General features: G+C 43.0%; 2 protein-coding genes across 3 annotated transcripts in view; one reads left to right on the top strand and one right to left on the bottom strand.

Annotated features, from left to right (window-relative positions):
* pamr1b (peptidase domain containing associated with muscle regeneration 1b) overlaps positions 1–26,726 on the bottom strand; it is a 161,650-nt gene that overhangs the window by 96,909 nt on the left and 38,015 nt on the right. The window lies entirely within an intron of this gene.
* LOC132125175 (uncharacterized) lies at positions 1,000–5,723 on the top strand. The gene is made up of 6 exons (XM_059536445.1): positions 1,000–2,074; positions 2,185–2,293; positions 3,298–3,381; positions 3,912–4,281; positions 5,024–5,183; positions 5,471–5,723. The coding sequence occupies exons 1-6, from the start codon at positions 1,879–1,881 to the stop codon at positions 5,641–5,643; spliced, it is 1,092 nt and encodes a 363-aa protein (XP_059392428.1). The 5' UTR covers positions 1,000–1,878; the 3' UTR covers positions 5,644–5,723.

Raw genomic sequence — 26,726 nt, 5'->3', positions numbered from 1 at the left:
TTCTGAAAACCAGGTGCCTGGTTGTGATAGTGACTGTGATTTGCATGGAGATGTATGTTCTGACTTGGAAGATGATAATGATGATGATTCGCATGGGCTTGCAGAGTGGGCTGCAGAATTCAACATACCACAAACAGCGCTGTCTGCACTTCTTAAAATCCTAAGGAGAAAGGGTCTTGATATCCCAATGGATGGCAGAACTCTTATGTCAACTGACAGATCTTGCAATGTGGCGAATATGGCTGGGGGGGTCCTACTACCACTTTGGAATCGAAAATGCTCTCATAGCTGAACTAACATCTTTAGGACATTTAGCAAATGTGACTGATACTCTCACACTTCGAATTAACATCGATGGATTGCCCTTATTCCGTAGCTCCAGTATGAGTCTGTGGCCTATTCTGGGTATGATTAAGGAAATTCCAGAGTGTAGTGTCTTTGTAATTGGAGTGTACTCTGGTGCGTCCAAACCCGCAAATGTGCAAGAGTATTTACAAGAATTCATTGTAGATATGAAAGCCGTTTCTCACAGTGGTATTGTGTACAATGGTGTACATTTCAGGGTACCATTACCCGATGCTTTTATTTGTGATGCACCTGCTCGTGCCTTTCTTAAATGCTCCAAAGGCCATACGGGCTATTATGGGTGTGAGAGGTGCACTCAAAAAGGCCAGTACATTAATGGGAAGGTGGCTTATCCTGAAATATCAGCAGAGCTCAGGACAGATGAGCAATTTGGTAGGCAAGGCTATCAACAGCACCAACTGTCAGCCTCCCCCCTAAATGATCTGGGTATAGGTTTAGTTACCAGTTTTGTGTTAGATTATATGCACCTTGTCTGCTTGGGGGCAATGCGTAAGTTAATATTTCTTTGGTTGAAGGGGCCGCTGAAATGCAGGCAATCTATGAAGTTTTTTGTTGTAATGTCAGCATATATGGTTTCTATCAGGCAATATTTACCTAGCAATTTTGCAAGGAAACCACAATCCTTGTTTGAATTCAGCACATGGAAAGCTACAGAGCTTCGGCAATTTTTACTTTACACTGGGCCTGTTGTTCTCCTAAATAATATACCCAGTATAATGTACAGAAACTTTTTACTTCTATCGGTATCTATGAGAATTCTTCTGAGTCCTGCCTTATGTTCTCCTGACAATTGTGACTATGCTGAGGAGATTTTGAAACTCTTTGTAACAGATTTTGCTGCAATTTACGGCGCTGAATTTGTCAGCTATAACATGCATTCATTGATCCACCTAGCTCAAGATGCACGAAAATTCGGCCCGTTAGATAGTGTTTCAGCTGTTCCCTTTGAGACATTTTTAGGTAAACTGAAAAAACTTGTCCGTCGGCCTCAAAACCCTGTCCAACAACTCGTCAGGCGAATCCATGAGAAGCAGAAAGTGGCAAGCCAAAAGACCACATCAGTTTTCAGCCCACTTAAACAGCTCCACTTTTCTGGACCATTGATTAATTCAATTGCAACATGGGAACAATACAGGCATTACAATGATGGACAGACACTGATCTCCTCCTCTCGTGGCGATAACTGTTTTTCTGTAGGGGGAAGGATTCTTATTGTGCGGAACATTTTGTCACATTCTGGAACTGTTAAAGTCCTGTGTAATTTCTTTGAAACTGCCAAATCCTTTTTCACCTATCCAATGGACTCATCATGTCTTGGAATTCTTTTTGTTTTTAATTTATCTGAAGACTTGCAGCTGTTACCTGTGGAGGAGTTAAAAACAAAAATGGTGTTATTGTCACTCAAGACTGGATACGTGGCATTGCCACTCCTGCACTAGTGTGCTATTTATTATTATTATTTTTTATTGTTTGTTTTAATTTTTTTTTGTATGTATTTGTTTTTCTTTAAGCATGTTACCTTTCGCGATAGTTGAATTTATAAATAGTGGAGGATTGGCAGTTATACCGACCAAGTGGTTTATCGGGCCTGAGGAGGATGAATGCTACTGGCCACCAGCAAGGATGAACATGGCAAAGGCGGTCATAGAGCAACAGGACCCTCACACTGACTGGGCGACATACAAGTTGACTGTTAAGAGAAAAGTCGGTAAGGTGTCCATTTGTATGAGATTATCTGACATGATGAGTTCACTGTTGGTTCGGTTTAAATTAGCTCTGAATGAAACTAATTGCCACTCATTTGTCTGTCTCCCAAAGCAACGTATGAAATTGCCCGCACAAAATTAGTCGAGTATGAACAGAACACAGATGTACAAACCGAATCTGATTCTACAGAGAATATGGGAAGGGGGAAGCGCAAAAAGAGGTGAGGGTATTTGAACTACTACTACTAAATGGATGATGAAAATTTGAATTTCCCAATGACAAAGGAAGGACAAGTTTTGTGGGAGTTTTGTTAAGTGTACCGTATTTTCCGGACTAGAAGTCACACTTTTTTTTCATAGTTTGGCTGGTCCTGCGACTTATAGTCAGGTGCGACTTATTTATCAAAATTAATTTGACATGAACCAAGAGAAAACATGAGCGTCTACAGGCGCGAGAGGGTGCTCTATGCTGCTCAGTGCTCCTGTAGCATACCCCTGAAAACATTAACTGAAAACTGTTAACTGAAATATTAACTTAAAGACAACTGAAAAAGACTTAATGCAAACAAAATGCCCCCAAAAGAAAATCCTGTTCTGCAGATTACAAACTGCAGGTAGATAAATATGCAGCCGATCTGATAGGTGACAGGAGCACTGAGCAGCATAGAGTGCCCTCTCGCGGCTGTAGACGGTAATGTTTTCTCTTGGTTCTTGGTTCTAAATCAATGCGACTTATAGTCCAGTGCGACTTATATATGTTTTTTTCCTAGTCATGAAATATTTTTGGACTGATGCGACTTATACTTAGGTGCGACTAATAGTCCCGAAAAATATGGTATTTGGCTCAAAGCTGTCAAAACAAGGGAGGTAGACAACAGATATACAATTAACCAATAAATAAAATTAAATGTAATCAATTAATAAAAGTAATAATCACATGTTTAGAGGGTTAAAAGAGATGTATACAAAAGGATGTGTGCATGCCTGAAGGGGGAATGGGGTGTTGGAACAGATGCTAAGGATCCATGTGAGTGTCTCTCTGGTACCCAGAGTGTTGTCATACTGTATATAGATCAGTCATGGAAATTCTCTGGTGGAAATGTATACGAACCCTGTGTATAGTGGTATCATCTGTTGTCCAAAATGTATATATATTTTTTTTTAACCAACTGTTTTTTAAAGTGCTTTAACTCATTGATTGTGCTTGTATGTTATAAATTTCTAGACGAGTGATTTTGTCCAGTGAGGATGAGGATGATGACAATTGGTCCGGCAGCCAAATCAGGCCTACACCTCCATCCACCCTCAGGTAATCACCTCCACATTGTAAATTTTTTTACCATTTTGGTGATGATCATTTCCTTTGGTTGGGTGGTTTGTTCAAAGACCCAAACTCGCAGAAAAAAAAGCCAAGAATCAGTGTTTAGCAAAACACATAATTTGTTGCTTAGAAAGAAAGAAACCAAGATGATCAAGTTTTCAGCCCCATAAACTAGAATAAATCACTAATCTTATTTTTGACAAAAACGATTAGAACATCTGAACCTGTTTGTTCTTAATAACAACTTTTGTTTCGAATAGACACAAAATGTTGAATTGCCTCAACTTCAAAGGATTTGTTAGAGAATAGTTGCACATCTCCAGAAAACAAATAATGTCAAGTTGACTCAACTAAACTTTTTTTTTTTGTATCACAGACAACTTATTTTCAGTTCGTACTGTTATTTACAAAAGTTGAGTCAAAAAGAAAAAGCTAGGGGAAATTAGTACTAAGATTTTTTGTTGTTGTTGTACGAGATTTTTACAGTGTTGATTTTTGTACAGTGCATCCACCCTCAGGTCTGTGCTGACACCTGCACCGCCTCCATCCACCCTCAGTTCTTCACCATCATCTGCTAGGCCGACACTTCCACCACCTCTGGGTAACCTTAGATGGCCTGATGTTTCAACCCATCACCACGTCACCATGTCACCAGAAACCTCTCAAAGACAAATCAGGGGCAACATGTTTGTTCGCATTTTAACACTGATTGAGGAGATGAAAGAGACACAAAAAATCCAGGGGAGGATGTTACAAACGCTTCTACAACAGCGTGGCAACATCGGCACCACCTTCTCTTCTACCCCCGAGGGTTTCCCCCTAAAGACAGTTAGGGATGTGGAAATCATGGAAGAAAAACTGGCAAACCCAAACTTCATGTCCGAGTTGGTATGTATGTTAAGTCTAGGGTAGTGCAACTAAATTAAATTTTATTGGGGGGCTTGCAGTGAATTTGATCTGAAACTTCCCAAGAGTGCTCACACTAGGGGTGGAACGGAACACAGAAGTCACGGCTCGGTTCATACCTTGGTTCAGGCATCACGGTTCAGTACGAGTTCGGTACAATGGAGGGAAAAGCAAAAATAAAAAAAATAAAAAATGTACAAGGCATTTATTTTTATTTTGCATGTCTCAGGCTGTACCACCGAAGTAAAATAAATGTCTTAAACCTTGTATTTTTTAAATAAGTTTTATTAATAAAGGCATAGAACCAGTTTATTTGTAGTGCACTGACAATTTTTGGATAATTAGTTTATTAAATTAATAAAGAGACAAAAAATACCTTGAGATATGTTTGGTAATTGTATCTGAATGAATTTAAAATTAATTTGCTATATTTCAGATCAATATATTTGTTTTCCTTCATTTTAATTAACACTAACTTTATTCTCATCTGAATTATAAATACTTTATTTCTGTATAAAATAATACTACCATTAAAAACATTTTATTTTTATTTTTTAATCAATGTAGTGATGCCCCTACCATTTCGATTCAATACGAATACATGTACCGTTCCACGCCTAGCTCACACCCATGCTTCTGGCAGTTCTTTCATGTTGAGTGGTTTACTCCAGTGAGCAATATACTGTAGATAAATTTGCTTTGTATTGCCTTTGTTCCCCCTCAGGTTGCAGCTGTGACTGACATAGGTGGGGGGACTGTTGACGAGGCCACAAAAAGGATGATGACTTTTCTCCTAGACCATGGCCTATCCAGGCAGTATAACTTTGTGGGCCGAAATGGGAAGAGAGAGTTCAAGGCCTTAAAACTGTATGAAGTAATATATGGTAGGTGTGCATGTGGATAAAGTTTTAAGTTGTACCCATAATAGAAATGTGTCACAATACCCTAACGTTATAAACATGTCGATTTTAAATATTGTGAATGAAGCGTTTGTTGTCCTGGCTGAGCAGTGTGTTCACACATGTCTCTCAGTTGCTTAGCTTGTGTGTTCAAGAGAATGTGTTATTTCTAATAATAATCTTAATTTATATAGCTCTTTTTTAACATAGTTGTCTTTACAGTCCTGGCTGAGAGTTGTGTAGTAAGTCACCGTTTTATTTGTTTCTTGAAGGAGGCTTAAAGAAAAACGCCATGACCAGCCAAATCACCCGTAAAGATGCCGAGAAGGCGGTCTCCAAGTGGCTCATTGGTGCTAGGGACCGGGGGGGTAATAGACAGGCCCGACAGGCAACCCCTCAACAAGGACTTCAGGCTTCAGGCTCGTTTGAGGTGGAAAGAAACTAATTCTGTTTGTGACAGTGAGGGAACACTGTGCAAAAGCATGTTGTCATAAATTTAAAATAAATAAAATGTAATTAATTGTATTACTGGTATCCTTGTTATTTTAGCTTGTTTAACCCAAGGTGTTCGGGTCTGTGAGACCCAGTTTCAATGTTTGCTAAAAGAAAAAGTTACGCTATTTATTAACTGTGTCCTCCTCCTAACTGGGCCTGCTGTGTCTTGTCTGTGTGCGAATGTTTTTTTTTTCTGCACCTGCTATTCACACACAAAGTTACAAAATTGTTACATTTCAAGCACTTTCACCTATTCTTAATAAAGTTCTAAGAAATGAGCACCAATAATGATAAAAAATCTTGTTTCTATTTTTTTATTTTTTACATTTTTTATAATTGAATTTCCATGTTTTCTCACAAAAAAAAACTATCATATGATCATAATTGTTATCTCACAGGGGTAAATGGCAAATAAGAACCATAAATTATGTATATACCATTGGTAATATTGAGCTAAAGTAAACATCTGTTAAGTATTTTTACATAAATTGTTATGGCTGTATTGATTTAAAAGCCTAATAATGTGGTGGGTCCACCAGACTCGGGGATATTGGCTGTGTAACAAAAATATTAACATCTTACAATTGTTAAAGAACTGTATGGGCTGACTGTAAAATAAGAATGAAAATTTGAATTTGTTCAAATTCCCCAAAAATGAATTTGTTAGCCCATAATAATAATGGTTATTACCCATATGGGTATAATAGCAGGGACCCATAATCAGCCCACATGGGACCCAGCTAGTCTGGGCCCCAGATGGGAGAAACCTGGGTTGCCCAAGTGGGTTTTAGCTAGGGCCCATGTGAAGCCCACCTTCAGCCCATCTGGGCTTGCCCACATGGGGCCACCATGGAACCCCCGGACAAAATTAACTGGGCCCCATCTGGGCAGCCCAGATGGGGCCCACTCACCAGCCCATATCCATCCCTTATGGGCCCCACATGGGTGTGTTGACAGGGTAGCGTAGAAGATGTAAATCGCTTTGGTGTTTTCCATGTTTTCTGCCATTTTCTGTAATTAAACCAGCCATCTCCATTAGACAAAGAATGTCAACAACGTGTAAGTAAAACTAAAAGTAATAATCTGAAAAGTTACTTGAGTAAGAGTAAAAAACAAAAAACTACTCAAGTAGTTAGTTACTGTCACAGTGTCTGGTTTGTGCATTCCTGGGTGTCCACTAGAGGTCTCACTTTCCCATATCGTCACCCCACTTCAGGAACTGCATTTCACACAGCCTTTATCTGGACTTATCACTGTTCATTGTACACAGCTGTTCCCACTCACATTGTCTGCACCTGTATATATGTACCCGGTTTGTTTCTGTCATTGTCACGGAGTACTCGGTTAATGTCACCCGGTATTTCGTGTTCCTTGGTTTTTGTTTGTGTTTCTTGTTTTGGACTGCTTACCTGGATTTTGACCTTTGACTGGCTGATTTATGATTCTGGATTATCCCAATAAACACTGCTATTGGATCTACCTTATTGTGTGCGTTCCGTGACAGTTACTACAGTAGGTGGACAACCTAAATGGGTATTACCACTGCGGCTTTAACTGTAATTCAGTCATGTGTTAAAATCATTTGCTGAACTACCACCAGGTGGCGCAAAGGGACGGATTGTGAAATGAATGTAATTGTAAAATGAGATAAAAGGAGGAAGTAAAACAACAATAACATTGTGATATAACATTGTAACGTCTTTAAAAAAACATTTTTTTTTACAGTGAGTTAATTTCAAAACTAATAATCTTAGGATAATCTTAGGCTACAGTCTACGTACTCATTAAAAATTAAAAGACCTTTACACAAAGGATCATATGCATTCTTCTGCCCTCGGTTGAGTGTGTGGCTACTCAGCCTATGCAGTGAGCTAAACATTCAGTAAGAGAAGGTGTGGCTCCAGGAATGACAGGACATAGTTTTCTTCTTAGTGCCTTTACTGAAGACCTCTCTTTTCTGATTTTGTAAAACTGTAAACCTACAAGTATATTTTAATAAAAATAAATTATTTAGCAAACCAAGACACATTGCTGTGGATTTAAATGCTGGACGTGATCAGAATTCAATATATAATAATTACAAGATTACATTTTTAAATAATTCAGTTTGTGTCAGTTTGCCACCATGTGGTTGCAGAATATACTGCAGTCAATTGCAGTTTCAGTACACAGATTAACAGGCAGTTCAAAATACTGTTCGACATATTTATAGTCCCAAAATGTATTTATTGCTACTGTAGAAGAGTGTTATAACTTTCTTTCTTTTTTCACTATTCTGTAAAAGTATAACAGGTCTTTCCTCTTTAGTTAGATTTAGTAGATCATGAACTCAGCAAGCCTTGATCAAAGCTACACAGGAAAACAAAAGCTACTTGTTTACTTTGACAACCTGTATGTACAACCTGACGACCTGAGTTGTGTAAAAAACAGAGTTATAAGTAACTGTGCAACCACATACTAAACAGAAGCTAGCAACATTAGCTTGACTTAGATCACAAACAACTTCTTGCTTGTAAGAGTTAAAATAACTTCTTAAGTAACAGAGCATTTAGAAAAACAAAATTGGCCAATAAATACTTACAGGTTATGGCATGTCAAAGCTTCCCAAAGATATAAGGGGTCTGAGAGGAGTATAGCATGTCAACACCTCCGGACATTTTCTCACACTGCGTGTAACAAACTTTTTGCCCACTGCCTCAACACATCACCAACAGAGCACAGTCATAGTGCATGCAAAATATAATCGAAGATGAACTCCCAAAAACAGTAAGGGATATACTGACCCCTAGTGGGAAAATAAAGAAATGCTTTAGCGAACTAATACAATACTACTGAACATAGAGGGACAGAATATGCATGCTATTGTTATTATAGTAATATATATACAGGTCCTTCTAAAAAAATTTGCATATTGTGATAAAGTTCATTATTTCCATAATGTAATGATAAAAATTAAACTTTCATATATTTTAGATTCATTGCACACCAACTGAAATATTTCAGGTCTTTTATTGTTTTAACACTGATGATTTTGGCATACAGCTCATGAAAACCCAAAATTCTTATCTCAAAAAATTAGCATATCATGAAAAGGTTCTCTAAATGAGCTATTAACCTAATCATCTGAATCAACTAATTAACTCTAAACACCTGCAAAAGTTTCCTGAGGCTTTTAAAAACTCCCAGCCTGGTTCATTACTCAAAACCGCAATCATGGGTAAGACTGCTGACCTGACTGCTGTCCAGAAGGCCATCATTGACACCCTCAAGCGAGAGGGTAAGACACAGAAAGAAATTTCTGAACGAATAGCCTGTTCCCAGAGTGCTGTATCAAGGCACCTCAGTGGGAAGTCTGTGGGAAGGAAAAATTGTGGCAAAAAACGCTGCACAACGAGAAGAGGTGACCGGACCCTGAGGAAGATTGTGGAGAAGGACCGATTCCAGACCTTGGAGGACCTACGGAAGCAGTGGACGGAGTCTGGAGTAGAAACATCCAGAGCCACCGTGCACAGGCGTGTGCAGGAAATGGGCTACAGAGAAGCAGCACTGGACTGTTGCTCAGTGTTCCAAAGTACTTTTTTCGGATGAAAGCAAATTTTGCATGTCATTCGGAAATCAAGGTGCCAGAGTCTGGAGGAAGACTGGGGAGAAGGAAATGCCAAAATGCCTGAAGTCCAGTGTCAAGTACCCACAGTCAGTGATGGTCTGGGGTGCCATGTCAGCTGCTGGTGTTGGTCCACTCTGTTTTATCAAGGGCAGGGTCAATGCAGCTAGTTATCAGGAGATTTTGGAGCACTTCATGCTTCCATCTGCTGAAAAGCTTTATGGAGATGAAGATTTCGTTTTTCAGCATGACCTGGCACCTGCTCACATTGCCAAAACCACTGGTAAATGGTTTACTGACCATGGTATTACTGTGCTCAATTGGCCTGCCAACTCTCCTGACCTAAACCCCATTAAGAATTTGTGGGATATTGTGAAGAGAAAGTTGAGAGATGAAAGACCCAACACTCTGGATGAGCTTAAGGCCGCTATCGAAGCATCCTGGGCCTCCATAACACCTCAGCAGTGCCACAGGCTGATTGCCTCCATGCCACGCCGCATTGAAGCAGTCATTTCTGCAAAAGGATTCCCGACCAAGTATTGAGTGCATAACTGAACATAATTATTTGAAGGTTGACTTTCTTTGTATTAAAAACAATTTTCTTTTATTGGTCGGATGAAATATGCTAATTTTTTAAGATAGGAATTTTGGGTTTTCATGAGCTGTATGCTAAAATCATCAGTATTAAAACAATAAAAGACCTGAAATATTTCAGTTGGTGTGCAATGAATCTAAAATATATGAAAGTTTAATTTTTATCATTACATTATGGAAAATAATGAACTTTATCACAATATGCTAATTTTTTGAGAAGGACCTGTGTGTGTGTATATATATATATATATATATATATATATATATATATATATGGATAAAAAGCTAAATTCTTGGTTTAAAAATCTTCAGGTTCCATATGCAGAGCGAAATGAGAATGCTCCAGCATTTAGCAATATTCATTATTAACTCAGTTATTATTCTTGATTTTTCAAACTACTAACACTTTCCATTTTTGAATTATGCCTTATGTGTGACCCAAAATTGAGTATTTTCTGTTTCAGCTGTTTGATCACGCTGGTGCCTCACACACATATTCATTAGAAACAGCAGCCATTCGTCGCAAGCAGGGGTCCACTATGACATATTGTTAATTCTGATTTTTTTCCCATCGATACTGAAACACGCGTGAATTACAAAGCATATTTCACCTCATGAATAATAGTTAAGCTTCAAATGGGCAACATCACGAATATGGAAACGTTTGGATTTCTCCCGAGCGAGAGAATGAGAAAGCCCAACCTTACCTTATGTTTCACTTTAAATTATTATTATTTTTTGTTTGTTTATAGCTAAGTCTATATTATTATATACTGCAATTATAGTTATCCATTAGAATTATATATGTTTATTTTTTGTTTTGTTCTGATAAATTTGTTAAATTTAAACGATTTGTTGTATAGTTAAGGGAACTAAAAATATCCTGTTGTTACATTATAACATTATTAGGCTTCCCGTTATTATTTCTGAAATGTAATAAAATGCAACTTATACATGACTTATTTTTTTTTCCTCTCACAAACTGAATTAATTTTTAGAGTGTTTAATAAAAAAAAAAAAACGAAAATAGGCGATTAATCAGTTAAAATTTGTTACTCTGGGTTAACAGTAATTATAATTATTATATACTTCAGAACAGAGCCTGGGCCCAGGCTATCCAGTTTTTTTCCCCATAGCCTTTTTATATGACTTTGTGCAGCACATTCACTTCGCGTGCCCTGGCGCAGATCCACCTCAGCGTTGCTCAGCTGTGGACGATTTAAAAATGTTTGATATAAAGGTTGCTGCCCCATTTTATACACGAATTGTTCATTGAAAAAAGAAAAATTATATTGTTAGTTCTAATTATATTGTTAACACAAGTTCATTTAGGTTACATGCACGTGACATTTTACCCTTTTTAACTTATAAACTCCTTGAGATTTTAAAGTTAGTTTATTAGTATTTAAATTCAAGTAAAAAAAAAGTTTTTGAATTATTAAAATGTTATCATGTTTATTCTTGTAGAAAATAAGTGTTTCTTCTTTAAGAAAATAAGGGAAAAAATAAGGGATGGTCCAAATATTTGTTTTGCTTCACCTATTTATGTAGGCTACAATTATAAAAAAATAAATAATAATAATAAAATAATGTCATTAAAAATACCATTGCCCTGAGTAATTTTGACCATTATAGAATTGTGACTTTAAAGGTTATTGATTTAGGAGGTGAAAATACTGTGAAATTACAAATGGCATTGGATTTTAGAGCATAACAACTGAACGTTTATGAAACGTTAGCCAATAAAGCATTTTTTTTTTAAACAATGGAACTTAAAGTTGTGAACTAAAATATTATTTCAACCACAGCCTATAACCTGTCAATAAATAAAATGCATACTTTTCATAACATTTCATTATTCATAAAATGCATAACGTGTCTGGTGTTTGGATTTGTACTTCAATATAATGAGCTCCAAGTTTAAGAATAGGCCTAGACTATTTGTGAGGCGGGAGCTGCTGCGGAGGATTCCGCTTGGTCTTAAAGCCTCCTGCAAACACCGACGATCACAAATAACAATGAATTTCATAAAATAATGATTAATTATGAATTGATAATTTGTTATTATCATTATGGTCTTGTGAAAATAATAATAAGGGCTGCGAGAAAGTAATGAATAAAAAGAGTAAGGCTGCTGTGTGTGCAAGCATGTTTCAACTAACATGTAACATGAAAACACATTGTTTCTTTAAGCCAAAAAACAGACAGCTGGAGAGTTCAGTACAGCTGGAGGGGGCTGGGGTTTGGGGTAGTTCTTTATAGCTTGTGGTGGTCGAGATAAAGGTGTGAATCTCTTGCTCTTTCATATAGATCACTCAGTGATATCTGAGTGGCGCCGATACAGGATGGCTGCCTCCGTGACGTGCTCTGCAGTTGTTTTTGTGTTTTTGTTAGTTTGTCCTGTCTTTAGTTATATTCCTGCAATCGGATTTCGAACGCCATTGCCTAGCATCCATCTGGCAAATCTCCGCTCTCTTCCCAACAAAACGGACGAACTGCTTCTGCTCTCTCGGACAAATAAAGATTTCTCCCACTCTGCTGCTCTGTGTTTCACGGAAACTTGGCTGAATGACACCATACCGGACAGCGCGCTCCATCTGCCGGACTTTCAGCTGTTTAGAGCGGATCGCGACGCAGAATCAACGGGGAAATCGCGCGGCGGCGGGACATGCTTTTACATCAATGAACGGTGGTGTACAGATGTAACTGTGTTAAAGAAGACGTGCTGCTCAAATCTGGAAACGCTCTTCATTAACTGCAAGCCGTTCTTGTCACAGTGTCTGGGTTGTGTCCCTGGGTTTCCACTAGATGTCCTCCTTTCTCACGGTGTCTTTCACCTTATCACTTCCTGTCTCCTTATTTTGGTCACCTTCCTCCTTGTTTAGTTAATTGATTGTTCCCCACCTGTCTCCTGTTTCCCCATTATCATTTTGTGTATTTATACCTGGTCTGTCTGAGTCTTAGTCACGGAGTCCTTGTTTAATGTAATGTTAATTCATGTCCGTCAGTTCTTGCCCTTGCCTTGTCTTCTTGTTTGGTTTATGTTTGGATGGATGTTTTTGGTTTCGACTCATGCCTGGACTGTTTACCCTTTGGATTTGCCCTTTAATAAAAGTCACATACCTGCACTTGGATCTATCCCGTGGTTCTTTGTAACACCGAACGTGACAGAAGGACTCCGTCGCACTGAGATCCAGCGGTATGTTTTTTTCCCGTTCCCCAGCCAAGATGGCGGAGCGGAGAGCTAAGTATCTCCGGCTGATCGCTCTCCGCCAAGAGGGCAATGAGGTGGGTGCCCTGGCACAGGTGTTCTGGTCCCTGGCCGAGGGTATGGGATACAACGATGCGGCCTTGAAGGACTACTTCAACGGCGGGCTGGATGATCCAGTGTCTCAGGAGGAGATGGTACATTTAGAGACACTGGACTACTGGGAGTTTGTGTACTATGTGCAGCATCGGCTTCTGTGGAATGCCCCAGCCACTCCGGTCTCTTCCGGTGGGGCGGTCCCCAGCCCAGCACCACTGCTCAAGATGGCCGCCAATCCAGGGCCACAGCACAAGATGGCTACCAGCCCAGAGCCACAGCACAAGATGGCCGCCAGCCCAGCGCCACAGCACAAGATGGCCGACTCAACGCCTGAGTCTCCAGATAAGGTGTCACCGGCTCGCCAACATAGAGGGCGGAGGAGGAGGAGACAGGCGTCTACCGTTCCTCAAGGCCCAGAGGACGTTCCCGAGGCGGTGCCCGATGCTGTTCCGGAGACCGAGGCGGTGCCCGATGCTGTTCCGGAGGCCGAGGTGGGGCCCGATGCTGTTCCGGAGGCCGAGGCGGTGCCCGATGCCGAGGCGGTGCCCGATGCTGTTCCGGAGGCCGAGGCGGTGCCCGATGCTGTTCCGGAAGCCGAGGCGGTGCCCGATGCCGAGGCGGTGCCCGATGCTGTTCCGGAGGCCGAGGCGGTGCCCGATGCTGTTCCGGAGGCCGAGGCGGTGCCCGATGCCGAGGCGGTGCCCGATGCTGTTCCGGAGGCCGAGGCGGTGCCCGATGCCAAGGCGGTGCCCGATGCTGTTCCGGAGACCGAGGCGGTGCCCGATGCTGTTCCGGAGGCTGAGGCGGTGCCCGAAGCCGAGGCGGTGCCCGATGCTGTTCCGGAGGCCGAGGCGGTGCCCGATGCCGAGGCGGTGCCCGATGCTGTTCCGGAGGCCGAGGCGGTGCCCGATGCCGAGGCGGTGCCCGATGCTGTTCCGGAGGCCGAGGCGGTGCCCGATGCCGAGGCGGTGCCCGATGCTGTTCCGGAGGCCGAGGCGGTGCCCGATGCCGAGGCGGTGCCCGATGCTGTTCCGGAGGCCGAGGCGGTGCCCGATGCCGAGGCGGTGCCCGATGCGGTTCCGGAGGCCGAGGCGGTGCCCGATGCTGAGGCGGTGCCCGATGCCGAGGCGGTGCCCGATGTCGAGGCGGTGCCCGATACTGTTCCGGAGGCCGAGGCGGTGCCCGATGCCGAGGCGGTGCCCGATGCTGTTCCGGAGGCCGAGGCGGTGCCCGATGCCGATGCTGTTCCGGAGGCCGAGGCGGTGCCCGATGCCGTTCCGGAGGCCGAGGCGGTGCCCGAGGCCGATGCTGTTCCGGAGGGCGATGCGGTTCCGGAGGCCGAGGCGGTGCCCGATGCCGTTCCCGAGGCCGAGGCGGTGCCCGATGCCGTTCCCGATTCGGTGCCCAAGACCGGTCTAGAGTCAGGGCTAGTTCCTGTTGACCGTCCAGAGTCGAGTCAGGTCCCAGTGGACTCTCCAGAGTCAGGGCCAGTCACTGATGACCTTCCAGAGTCAGGGCGGGTCACCGTTGGACGTTCAGAGTCAAGTCAAGTCACTGGGTGGGCTGCTGCTCGGGCCTGTTGGACTTTGGCATCGACCACAGGGGGGTGGTGGTCATCCGCTCCGCCCTGGGGGACTCTGGCGTCGACCACGAGGACGTGGTGGTCCTCCGCTCCGCCCTGGGGGGCTTCCGCTCTGACCACGAGGACATGGTGGTCCTCTGCTCCGCCCTGGGGGGCTTCCGTTCTGACCACACGGACGTGGTGGTCTTCCATTCCGCCCTGGGGGGCGTCCGCTCTGACCACGAGGACGTGGTGGTGCCCGATGCTGTTCCGGAAGCCGAGGCGGTGCCCGATGCCGAGGCGGTGCCCGATGCTGTTCCGGAGGCCGAGGCGGTGCCCGATGCTGTTCCGGAGGCCGAGGCGGTGCCCGATGCCGAGGCGGTGCCCGATGCTGTTCCGGAGGCCGAGGCGGTGCCCGATGCCAAGGCGGTGCCCGATGCTGTTCCGGAGACCGAGGCGGTGCCCGATGCTGTTCCGGAGGCTGAGGCGGTGCCCGAAGCCGAGGCGGTGCCCGATGCTGTTCCGGAGGCCGAGGCGGTGCCCGATGCCGAGGCGGTGCCCGATGCTGTTCCGGAGGCCGAGGCGGTGCCCGATGCCGAGGCGGTGCCCGATGCTGTTCCGGAGGCCGAGGCGGTGCCCGATGCCGAGGCGGTGCCCGATGCTGTTCCGGAGGCCGAGGCGGTGCCCGATGCCGAGGCGGTGCCCGATGCTGTTCCGGAGGCCGAGGCGGTGCCCGATGCCGAGGCGGTGCCCGATGCGGTTCCGGAGGCCGAGGCGGTGCCCGATGCTGAGGCGGTGCCCGATGCCGAGGCGGTGCCCGATGTCGAGGCGGTGCCCGATACTGTTCCGGAGGCCGAGGCGGTGCCCGATGCCGAGGCGGTGCCCGATGCTGTTCCGGAGGCCGAGGCGGTGCCCGATGCCGATGCTGTTCCGGAGGCCGAGGCGGTGCCCGATGCCGTTCCGGAGGCCGAGGCGGTGCCCGAGGCCGATGCTGTTCCGGAGGGCGATGCGGTTCCGGAGGCCGAGGCGGTGCCCGATGCCGTTCCCGAGGCCGAGGCGGTGCCCGATGCCGTTCCCGATTCGGTGCCCAAGACCGGTCTAGAGTCAGGGCTAGTTCCTGTTGACCGTCCAGAGTCGAGTCAGGTCCCAGTGGACTCTCCAGAGTCAGGGCCAGTCACTGATGACCTTCCAGAGTCAGGGCGGGTCACCGTTGGACGTTCAGAGTCAAGTCAAGTCACTGGGTGGGCTGCTGCTCGGGCCTGTTGGACTTTGGCATCGACCACAGGGGGGTGGTGGTCATCCGCTCCGCCCTGGGGGACTCTGGCGTCGACCACGAGGACGTGGTGGTCCTCCGCTCCGCCCTGGGGGGCTTCCGCTCTGACCACGAGGACATGGTGGTCCTCTGCTCCGCCCTGGGGGGCTTCCGTTCTGACCACACGGACGTGGTGGTCTTCCATTCCGCCCTGGGGGGCGTCCGCTCTGACCACGAGGACGTGGTGGTCTTCTGCTCCGCCCTGGGGGGCGCTTGCCCTGACTACACGGTTGTGGTGGTCTTCTGCCCCGCCCTGGAGGACTCTGGCCTCGACCACAAGGACGTGGTGGTCTTCTGTCCCGCCCTGGGGGGCTTCATGTTGTTTTTTGTTTGTTGTTTTTGTATTTACTCCTGTCCCTGTTCCTCTCTGTAGTCTGGCCCTCCATCCCTCCCCCTGAACCTCCTCCAGTCCTCCTCCCTCCTGGTCTTCCTGTTTTGTGGTTACTTTCTGGTGCCTGTTTCCAATGTCTTTCTTTTCTGGCCCTCCATCCCTCCCCCTGAGCCTCCACCTGTCCGCCTCCCTCCTGGTCTGTTTTGTGTCTGTCGTGGAGCGTCTGGGAGCCGCTCCGTAGAGGGGGGGTTCTGTCACAGTGTCTGGGTTGTGTCCCTGGGTTTCCACTAGATGTCCTCCTTTCTCACGGTGTCTGTCACCTTATCACTTCCTGTCTCCTTATTTTGGTCACCTTCCTCCTTGTTTAGTTAATTGATTGTTCCCCACCTGTCTCCTGTTTCCCCATTATCATTTTGTGTATTTATACCTGGTCTGTCTGAGTCTTAGTCATGGAGTCCTTGTTTAATGTAATGTTAATTCATGTCCGTCAGTTCTTGCCCTTGCCTTGTCTTCTTGTTTGGTTTATGTTTGGATGGATGTTTTTGGTTTCGACTCATGCCTGGACTGTTTACCCTTTGGATTTGCCCTTTAATAAAAGTCACATACCTGCACTTGGATCTATCCCGTGGTTCTTTGTAACACCGAACGTGACAGTTCTATTCGCCGCGGGAGTTTCATTCGTTCATTCTGGTGAGTGTTTACATCCCTCCTCAAGCGCACGTGAGCTCAGCTTTACAGAAACTCGCTGAGCAGATCACAGAGACAGAACAACAACACCCAGACTCTGTTTTAATCATTCTTGGGGACTTTAATAAAGCCAATCTCTCCCGTGAACTGCCAAAATACAGACAGCATGTTACTTGTCCCACAAGAGACAGTAATATATTGGATCACTGTTACACAACAATAAAGGATGCATTTCACTCTGTTCCACGAGCAGCTTTGGGACATTCTGATCACCTTCTGGTTCATCTTATACCGACCTACAGGCAGAAACTAAAATCAGCTAAACCTGTATTAAGGACTGTAAAAAGATGGACTAATGAAGCAGAGCAGGATTTACAATCTTGTTTTGACCTCACTGATTGGAGTGTTTTTGAAGCTGCTGCCACTGATCTGGACGAACTCACAGAGACGGTAACATCATATATCAGTTTCTGTGAGGATATGTGTATTCCTACCAAGACTCAACTAAATTACAACAATGACAAACCGTGGTTCACTGCAAAACTCAGACAGCTCCGTCAGGCCAAAGAAGATGCTTACGTGAAGGGGGACAATGTCTTGTATAAACAGGCTAAATACACACTGGAAAAGGAGATCAAAGTGGCAAAGAGGAATTATTCTGAAAAAATAAGGACTCAGTTCACTTCGAACGACTCCGCATCAGTGTGGAAAAGCCTAAAGAAGATCACCAATTACAAGACACCACCCCCCAGCACTGTGGAAAATCAACGACTGGCAGACGATCTGAACGAGTTTTACTGCAGGTTTGAAAGAACACCCATCACCTGCCCTGAACACCTCACCACACAACCGTTCACACCAATAACAACTCCTGCAACCAACCCTGAATGCCTCTCCAAACAACTGTTCACACCACTCACAACTCCTGCAACCAACCCTGAATGCCTCTCCACACAACCATCCACACCATTAACAGCTCCTGCAACCCATCCTGATCACCTCTCCAATCAACCGCTCTCACCATTCACAACTCCTGCAACCAACCCTGAATGCCTCTCCAAACAACTGTTCACACCATTCACAGCTCCTGCAACCCACCCTGAACACCTCTCCAATCAACCGCTCTCACCATTCACACCTCCTGCAACCAACCCTGAATGCCTCTCCAAACAACTGTTCACACCACTCACAACTCCTGCAACCCACCCTGAACACCTCTCCAATCAAGCGCTCTCACCATTCACACCTCCTGCATCCCCCCTCTCCCCCACACCTGCAATACAGATCAGCGAGGATGCGGTGCGCCAGGTCTTCAGGAAGCAGAAAAGGAAAAAAGCACCAGGCCCAGATTGTGTTACACCAGCCTGTCTGAAATCCTGTGCTGACCAGCTGGCCCCCATCTTCACAAAGATCTTCAACAGATCGCTGGAGCTGTGCGAAGTCCCTTCATGCTTCAAACGCTCCACCATCATCCCCATCCCAAAGAAATCCAAAATTACAGGACTAAATGACTACAGGCCTGTGGCTCTAACGTCTGTAGTCATGAAGTCATTTGAAAAACTGGTGCTGGCCCACCTGAAGGACATCACTGGACCCTTGCTGGATCCTCTTCAGTTTGCCTACAGAGCAAACAGGTCTGTGGACGATGCAGTAAACATCGGACTGCATTATGTTCTGCAACACCTAGACAGACCGGGGACCTATGTGAGGATCCTGTTTGTGGACTTCAGCTCTGCCTTCAACACGATCATCCCAAACCTCCTCCTGCCCAAACTAACTCAGCTCTCCGTGCCCACCTCCGTCTGTCAGTGGATCAACAGCTTCCTGACAGACAGGCAGCAGCTAGTGAGGCTGGGAAAATACACATCCAGCACCCGTACAATCAGCACCGGAGCTCCCCAGGGCTGTGTTCTCTCCCCACTGCTCTTCTCCCTGTACACTAATGACTGCACATCTAAGGACCCCTCTGTCAAGCTCCTGAAGTTTGCAGATGACACCACACTCATCGGCCTCATTCAGGACGGTGACGAGTCTGCTTACAGACAGGAGGTTAAAGAGCTGGCTGTCTGGTGCAGTCTCAACAACCTGGAGCTTAACACGCTCAAAACAGTGGAGATGATCGTGGACTTCAGGAGAAACCCCCCTGCACTCCCCCCACTCACCATCATGAACAGCACTGTGACTGCAGTGGAGTCATTCAGGTTCCTGGGCACCACTATCTCTCAGGACCTGAAGTGGGACATTCACATTGACTCCATTGTGAAAAAGGCCCAGCAGAGGTTGTACTTCCTTCGCCAGCTGAGGAAGTTTAACCTGCCACAGGATCTGCTGAAACAGTTCTACTCCACCATCATCGAATCCATCCTCTGCACTTCAGTAACTGTCTGGTTCAGCTCAGCTTCTAAATCGGACCTCAGAAGACTACAGAGGGTAGTCCGGACTGCTGAGCGAATTATCGGTACAACCCTCCCATCTATTCAAGAACTGTACTTATCCAGAGTGAGAAAAAGGGCTGTTAAAATCACTCTGGACCCCTCACATCCAGCACACTCCCTCTTTGAACTGTTGCCATCTGGTCGACGCTACAGAGCACTGAGCACCAGAACGACCAGACACAGGAACAGTTTCTTCCCTCAGGCAATCCATCTTATGAACAGCTGATAATAACTGTGGGACACACTACACTATTTATATTTATATACACTACACTTTTTATCCAACACACATACTTAGCGTACACGTAAATCTTTTGCACATAATATACATGTACATACATGGAACACACTACACTACTTATATTTATATTTATATACACATACACTTATTTATCCAACACACATACTTAGCGTACACGTAAATCTTTTGCACATAATATACATGTACATACATGGAACACACTATACTACTTATATTTATATTTATATAGACATACACTTATTTATCCAAACACACATACTTAGCGTACAGTTACAATTTTTCCACATAATATACATGTACATACATAAATGCTCTTTTTAATATACCTGCCATACATTGTCAATTTGTATATTGTCAATCCTTACCCACCTATTTGTATTTTTTTGTATTTTTTATTCCTTATTGTGTTTTTTTGTTCTGTCGCTGTTATGTTGCACTGCGGAGCTCTGTCACAAAAACAAATTCCTCGTATGTGTGAACATACCTGGCAATAAAGCTCATTCTGATTCTGATTCTGATTCTGATGGACAGTGTCTTATGCGGGTTTCAAACTTGCTGAGCTGGTTTAGGACTCGTTGTGGTCTGACAAGAGAAATGCAACATTCACAGAGACAATGCCTTCGTTTTCATTTAAAAGACATTTCAAGTTTTCTGTAGATATAATTTTAATGTATGTGAGACACCACAATTTTAAGTAAATTCATTATCAGGAAAAAAGTGATGAGATGGCGCCTCCCTGTCATTAATGCGCAATGAATAATTTTTGCACAAACACTTGAATATGAATATTAATTCACATTTTGCATATGCATTAGCTACAACGTAAATTATTTTTTACCTGCAATTATCCAAAATAAACCAAGATTTATAATGAAGATAAAAAAATTAAGAATAAATGCCGCACGTTGCACTCAGCATCACACGAGCAGTGCAAATCTTGCACACATTGTACACACCTGCATTTAAATGCAGCTGCAATTTTTTTGTATTAAATTATATGAAAGCAAGTAGGGCTGGGTGATAAATCGATTTTATCGATTAACTCGAATGTGTAATTTACATTGGTTTGTTTGAAGGAAAATTGGTTTTCTATTTAACATCCACCAACGCCCCACTCAGGGCTCTCGTAGTTCCCAGTGGGCTCAACCCTGCCCCGCGAGTCTGACAGAGACAGCAGAGTATGAGCGGAGCGGTGTGATTCTGACTGAAGCGAGGGGCGGATCTTTTTAAGAGTTTGAGCACCGTGGTTTCTCCAAGAGTGCTCCATCACGAGTACAATTAATGCCAGCAGCCCGTAATATAACTGCATATTCAGCAAGAATTCACATTAATCATATTTAGCTATGGCTTGATCAGAAATTTATAATGACTGCAAGAATCAAGTGGGATGTTAAAGGCTATCAAGGAGTTTGTCTGTTTCTTTTACTGATTATTTTTGGGTGATTTAAACAGATACAGCACATTCACACGCAATCGCTTTCGCAGTAATGCATATTTTCATCACAAACAAAATTAGCACAGCAGAAAGCAGCAAGTAAAGATTTCATGCTTACAATGTTATTAGTTTGGCATGTGGTAGGGAAAACAAGTTTACACACAATAGACACTTTGAAACTGTCCACTTATTTTCATTTTTTATTTTAATATTTTTTATAGGCTACGTTATGAATATAACATTTCAAACATACTAAATTACTTAGCCTGTTTCTGTTATCTGTCAAAATAAAGGACAGGTAATGAATAACAAAAATGCAAGTTGTTTTATTAAAGGAATTTTAAAATATAAATTAAAATACAGGCATAATATATGAAAATATTGACATTTTGCATATTAATCCATGTAGCCTACCCCCCTAAAATAGGCTACCACTTTTAATTCTCCGATGCAAAGTAAACCACAATTTATTTTGAATAATATAACACATAATTCATATAATATAAATAATACTGTACACCTTTTAAATGTTTCAAATCTAAAATATGGTTTAATACCATATAGTTTAGAGAAAATATAAGCACAGGCTCAGGAACAGGCTTGACATTTATCCTGCTTGAATTCGTTCTAAGAAATGAACATAACTTCATAAGTACCAAACTTTAATTTGTGAATATTAAATATATGACATTTTTTAACTACAGTGTTTTTCTTTCATTTTCATTTTCAGCGAGGCAAAACTGACGTCTATTATTGACACGCTTGTTTGATAACTCATGGTTAAAGCGTCACTCAGAGGTCAAAAGTTGCAAATGCACTTTACAGACGCCACTGTGGCGGTACCGGCGGAGGTAGAAGGGGTGATTTGGATGCCTACCTACTGTAGTTACTTTGGATCATATACTGTATATCTATAGTTTTTTTAATTTAGATATATAGATACAATTTATCTCAAGTCAAGTCACCTTTATTTATATAGCGCTTTAAACAAAATACATTGCGTAAAAGCAACTGAACAACATTCATTAGGAAAACAGTGTCAATAATGCAAAAATGATAGTTAAAGGCAGTTCATCATTGAATTCAGTAATGTCATCTCAGTTTAGTTTAAACAGTGTCTGTGCATTCATTTGCAATCAAGTCAACAATATCGCTGAAGATGAAGTGAGCCCAACTAAGCAAGCCAGAGGCGACAGTGGCAAGGAACCGAAACTCCATCGGTGACAGAATGGAGAAAAAAACCTTGGGAGAAACCAGGCTCAGTTGGGGAGCCAGTTCTCCTCTGACCAGACGAAACCAGCAGTTCAATTCCAGGCTGCAGCAAAGTCAGATTGTGCAGAAGAATCATCTGTTTCCTGTGGTCTTGTCCTGGTGCTCCTCTGAGACAAGGTCTTTACAGGGGATCTGTATCTGGGGCTCTAGTTGTCCTGGTCTCCGCTATATATATATATATATATATATATATATATATATATATATATATATATATATTAGATTAGATTAGATTAGATTCAACTTTATCGTCATTATGCAGAGTCCCAGTTCAGAGCTAATGAAATGCAATTAGCATCAAACCAGAAGTGCAAGAATATAGTATTTTATATACAGTATTGAGCAGAGTATATACAGAATATAAATAGGAACGCAAAGTATGGATTGTATGTACATTATGAACAAAGTGAGCACAGTGGTAATAAATACAGTTGGATGAGTGTGCAAAAGTATTGTTAAACAATGTATTCTATGCAAAATGCTGGATGAATGACCATCACCTTCAGCTTAACCTTACGAAGACAGAACTCCTGGTGATTCCAGCTAATCCATTGCTTCATCACAACTTCTCTATACAGCTGGGCTCATCAACCATTACTCCTTCGAGGACAGCTAGAAACCTAGGAGTTGTGATGGATCATCAGTTAAGCTTCACAGACCACATTGCTACAACTACCCGGTCCTGCAGGTTTGCCTTATACAACATTAGGAAGATTAGACCCTTCCTGTCAGAGCAAGCAACCCAACTTCTTGTCCAAGCTCTTGTTCTCTCCAGACTGGACTATTGTAATGCTCTCCTGGCGGGCCTTCCTGCATGTACTGTCAAGCCTCTGCAATTGATCCAGAATGAAGCAGCGAGGGTTGTCTTCAATGAGCCAAAAAAAGCTCACGTTACTCCTCTCCTCATCAGGTTACACTGGCTACCAGTAGCTGCTCGCATCAAATTCAAGGTACTGATGCTAGCCTACAAGACGACCACTGGCACGGCACCAACTTACCTAAACTCATTGGTTAAATCTTATGTGCCCTCCAGAAGTTTGCGCTCTGCAAGTGAACGACGCCTTGTGGTACCATCCCAAAGAAGTTCAAAATCACTCTCACAGACCTTTTCCTGGACTGTGCCCAGCTGGTGGAATGACCTCCCAATCTCAATTCGTACAGCTGAGTCTTTACTCATTTTCAAGAAACAGCTAAAGACTCATCTTTTTCGCCTGCACTTAACCAACTAACACTAGCACTTTTCCTTTTCTTGTCTTTTAATTTAATAAAAAAGAAAAAAAAAAACCTACCTATGCGTTCTATACTAGACTAACTGAGACTTGTCATGGCACTTGTATACTGTTGTTGTTCTCTTGTTGACCTGACTGCTTCTATTGTTCTCATTTGTAAGTCGCTTTGGATAAAAGTGTCAGCTAAATGATTAAATGTAAAATGTAAATGTAAAATAACAGTAGTGCAATGATATTTTTATAAAAATAGTTTACTGTGACTGTGTACTTTAGACATTTTACAGTGCGATAGCTAGAACAGTGTGCAGACCAAGTGCAGGTTAGATTGGTGGCGTGGAGTTCAGAAGTGTCACAGCCTTGGGGAAGAAGCTCTTTCTGAGCCTTTTTTTAAACCTCTACACCCATCTTCAGTGTCATATAATCCTTCAGAAATCATTACAATATGTTTATTTACTATCAGTGGTGTTTTCTTTGGCTTTCTATTGATCCAATAATCCCAAACAAACTGTCACAGGTTCTAAAGAATATTAGGCAGCAAAAAAAATTATATATTAGGAAGATTCCTGACGGATTATGACTCTGAAAACAGCTGATGAAAATTCTGATTCTGAATTAAATCATATTTTAAAGTATATTAATTATGTATTATATATGTATAAATAACCTCTGACACGGAGAAGAGTGAAAACTCCTCACATAACCGCTAAGTTACCATACATCTGAATATAACAAACCAAATGTACTCACAGATCTTCTTCTGTCTGTTCTGCAAAATGTAAATAAATGTATATTTCTGCAAGCGTAAATATTGTGGAAATATCAATATTAATTGTGTCTAGGAAAGATATTCCTCCTGGAACAGAGCTAACACAGTTTTGGTGGATATTCATTTTATACTCCGTCACAGCTTATTTAATGTAAAAATTAAGAATTAAAAGTTACACGTACAACAAATCTTGTAAAGTCATAGTGGTATTGTGTACTGTAATCGAAAGTAGCCTATCTATACCTATTGAACCACAGACAGCACTCGCAGTGTTCATCTAATAAAGAACTTCATCGCTAGCAAACAATAGCCTTTGCAGATTAGCTTTCAATTGAGTGTAGATCCAAAGCCACATATCCAATGCTCTTGATGTTCTTAAACTTTCTGTTATAAGTCTGAGTGAACTACTTCAGATGGCTCAGCGCGTGGCAGGGAACTGAACAAATCATTGAAACTGATTCATGAACCAATTCACTGATTTGCCAACTGGTTTGATCAAGCCTTTGAATAGAAATGATGGGCATCAGTTTGCCCAGAGTAAAGTAAAGTGCATTTGGAATAAACGGAAGCATTTATAACTTGTATTGCGTAAAGATAAAGTAACGAGAGGAGCGTGGCCAACAGTAACGAAGTAAAAGTACAGTTTTCTTCTCCGAAAATGTACATAAGTAAATGTACCCATCTTTAAATATACTCCAAAAGTATTATTTACCCAAAAATTTACTCAAGTAAATGTAATTAAGTAAATGTAACTCGCTACTTCCCACAGCTGTGTGTGTTCCACAGTTATTGTCAAGTGTTCATGAGATGGATGGCAAGAAGGAAGAAACTGTTCCTGTGTCTGGCCATCCTGGTGCTCAGAGCTCTGTAGTATTGACCAGATGGCGACAGTTCAAATAGAGAGTGTGCTGGATGTGAGGGGTCCAGAGTGATTTTGCCAGCCCTTTTGCTCATTCTGGATGAGAAAAATTCTTAAAGAGTGGGGAAGTTTGTACCAATGATTCGCTTAGCAGTTCAGACTACCCTCTGTAGTCTTTTGAGTTCAGATTTGCTAGCTGAGATGAACTGGACAGTTATTGAAGTGCAGAAGATGGATTCAGTGATGGTGAGGTAGAACTGTTTCAGCAGCTCCTGTGGCAGTTTGAATTTCCTCAGCTGGCAAAGGAAGTACAACATCTGCTGTGCCTTTTTAACAATAGAGTCTATGTGAATGTCCCACTTCAGGTCCTTGGAGATGGTGGTGGTGCCCAGGAACCTGAATGACTCCACTGCAGTCACAGTGATGTCCATGATGGTGAGTGGAGTGAGTGCAGGGGGGTTCTCCTGAAGTCTACTATCATCTCCACTGTTTTGAGCATGTTGAGCTCCAGGTTGTTAAAACTGCACCAGACAGCCAGCTCCTTAACCTCCTGTATGTAAGCAGACTCATCGCTGTCCTGAATGAGACCGATGAGTGTGGTGCCACCTGCAACTTCACCAGCGTCTCCAGCGTCGCTAAGAGGAGGGTGGCATTTTCAGTTGTGAGAAACAACCTGCATGAGAAGAACGTGAGATTTTCTCTTAAATTCCCCGCTCGCCTGCTGATTGACCTCGGCAATGAGAAGTTTCAATTCGACTGGCCAAAAGAAGCACAGCAATGGTTTAATGAACAGTATTCAACTTCCTAGGTATTATCTAGAGATAAATATGCAAAGGACACTCTTTTATAAGCAGTTGTACTCTAGTAATTGATAACGGTTAACCAAGTGGGTTTAGATAAATGTTTTCATGTTGCCTGAAATAACTGTTCTTTATGTTACTTCATACAACATAGACGGGAATTTATACAGTCTTTGAGGATCGGAGGTTCCCGAGTTTTGGTGTTCTGCCTCCACTGTTTTGGAATGGAGAGAAGAAATTGAGCAATGTTCTAGTGGGGTGGGATGTGGATTTCTCCAAAAGAATTTTTTTTTCTTTATCTGCTTGTGGCCTCCTTTCATATATATTAATCTTACATGATGGACGAAACCAGAAGCTCAGTTAGATTCTTGAGGTGGAATGTGAAAGGACTGAATGAACCCATTAAAAGATCCAAAGTTTTGACACATTTGAAACTACAAAAACCCGAACTTATTCTATTCGCATGTCCATCAGTCTTTCTCTCATATAGATTATTTTTTATCAATAATTCTCTAATTCCTCAGGTTGTAAACTCAGAATATTTGACCATCATTATTTAGACCATTCCCCTCTAAGTCT

The sequence above is a fragment of the Carassius carassius genome, chromosome 43 (assembly GCF_963082965.1).
Source record: "Carassius carassius chromosome 43, fCarCar2.1, whole genome shotgun sequence".
In the NCBI taxonomy this organism is placed as follows: Eukaryota; Metazoa; Chordata; class Actinopteri; order Cypriniformes; family Cyprinidae; genus Carassius; species Carassius carassius.
Note: the sequence above shows the minus strand (reverse complement) of the source record. Positions and strands in the feature narration are given on the sequence as shown.

Bases quoted from the DNA above. Each gene is read 5' to 3' on its own strand.
- LOC132125175 (XM_059536445.1), top strand. From the start codon at position 1,879: ATGTTACCTTTCGCGATAGTTGAATTTATAAATAGTGGAGGATTGGCA. The intron at 2,075-2,184 runs GTAAGGTGTCCA...TGTCTCCCAAAG, and splicing joins GACTGTTAAGAGAAAAGTCG to CAACGTATGAAATTGCCCGC. The intron at 4,282-5,023 runs GTATGTATGTTA...GTTCCCCCTCAG, and splicing joins CAAACTTCATGTCCGAGTTG to GTTGCAGCTGTGACTGACAT.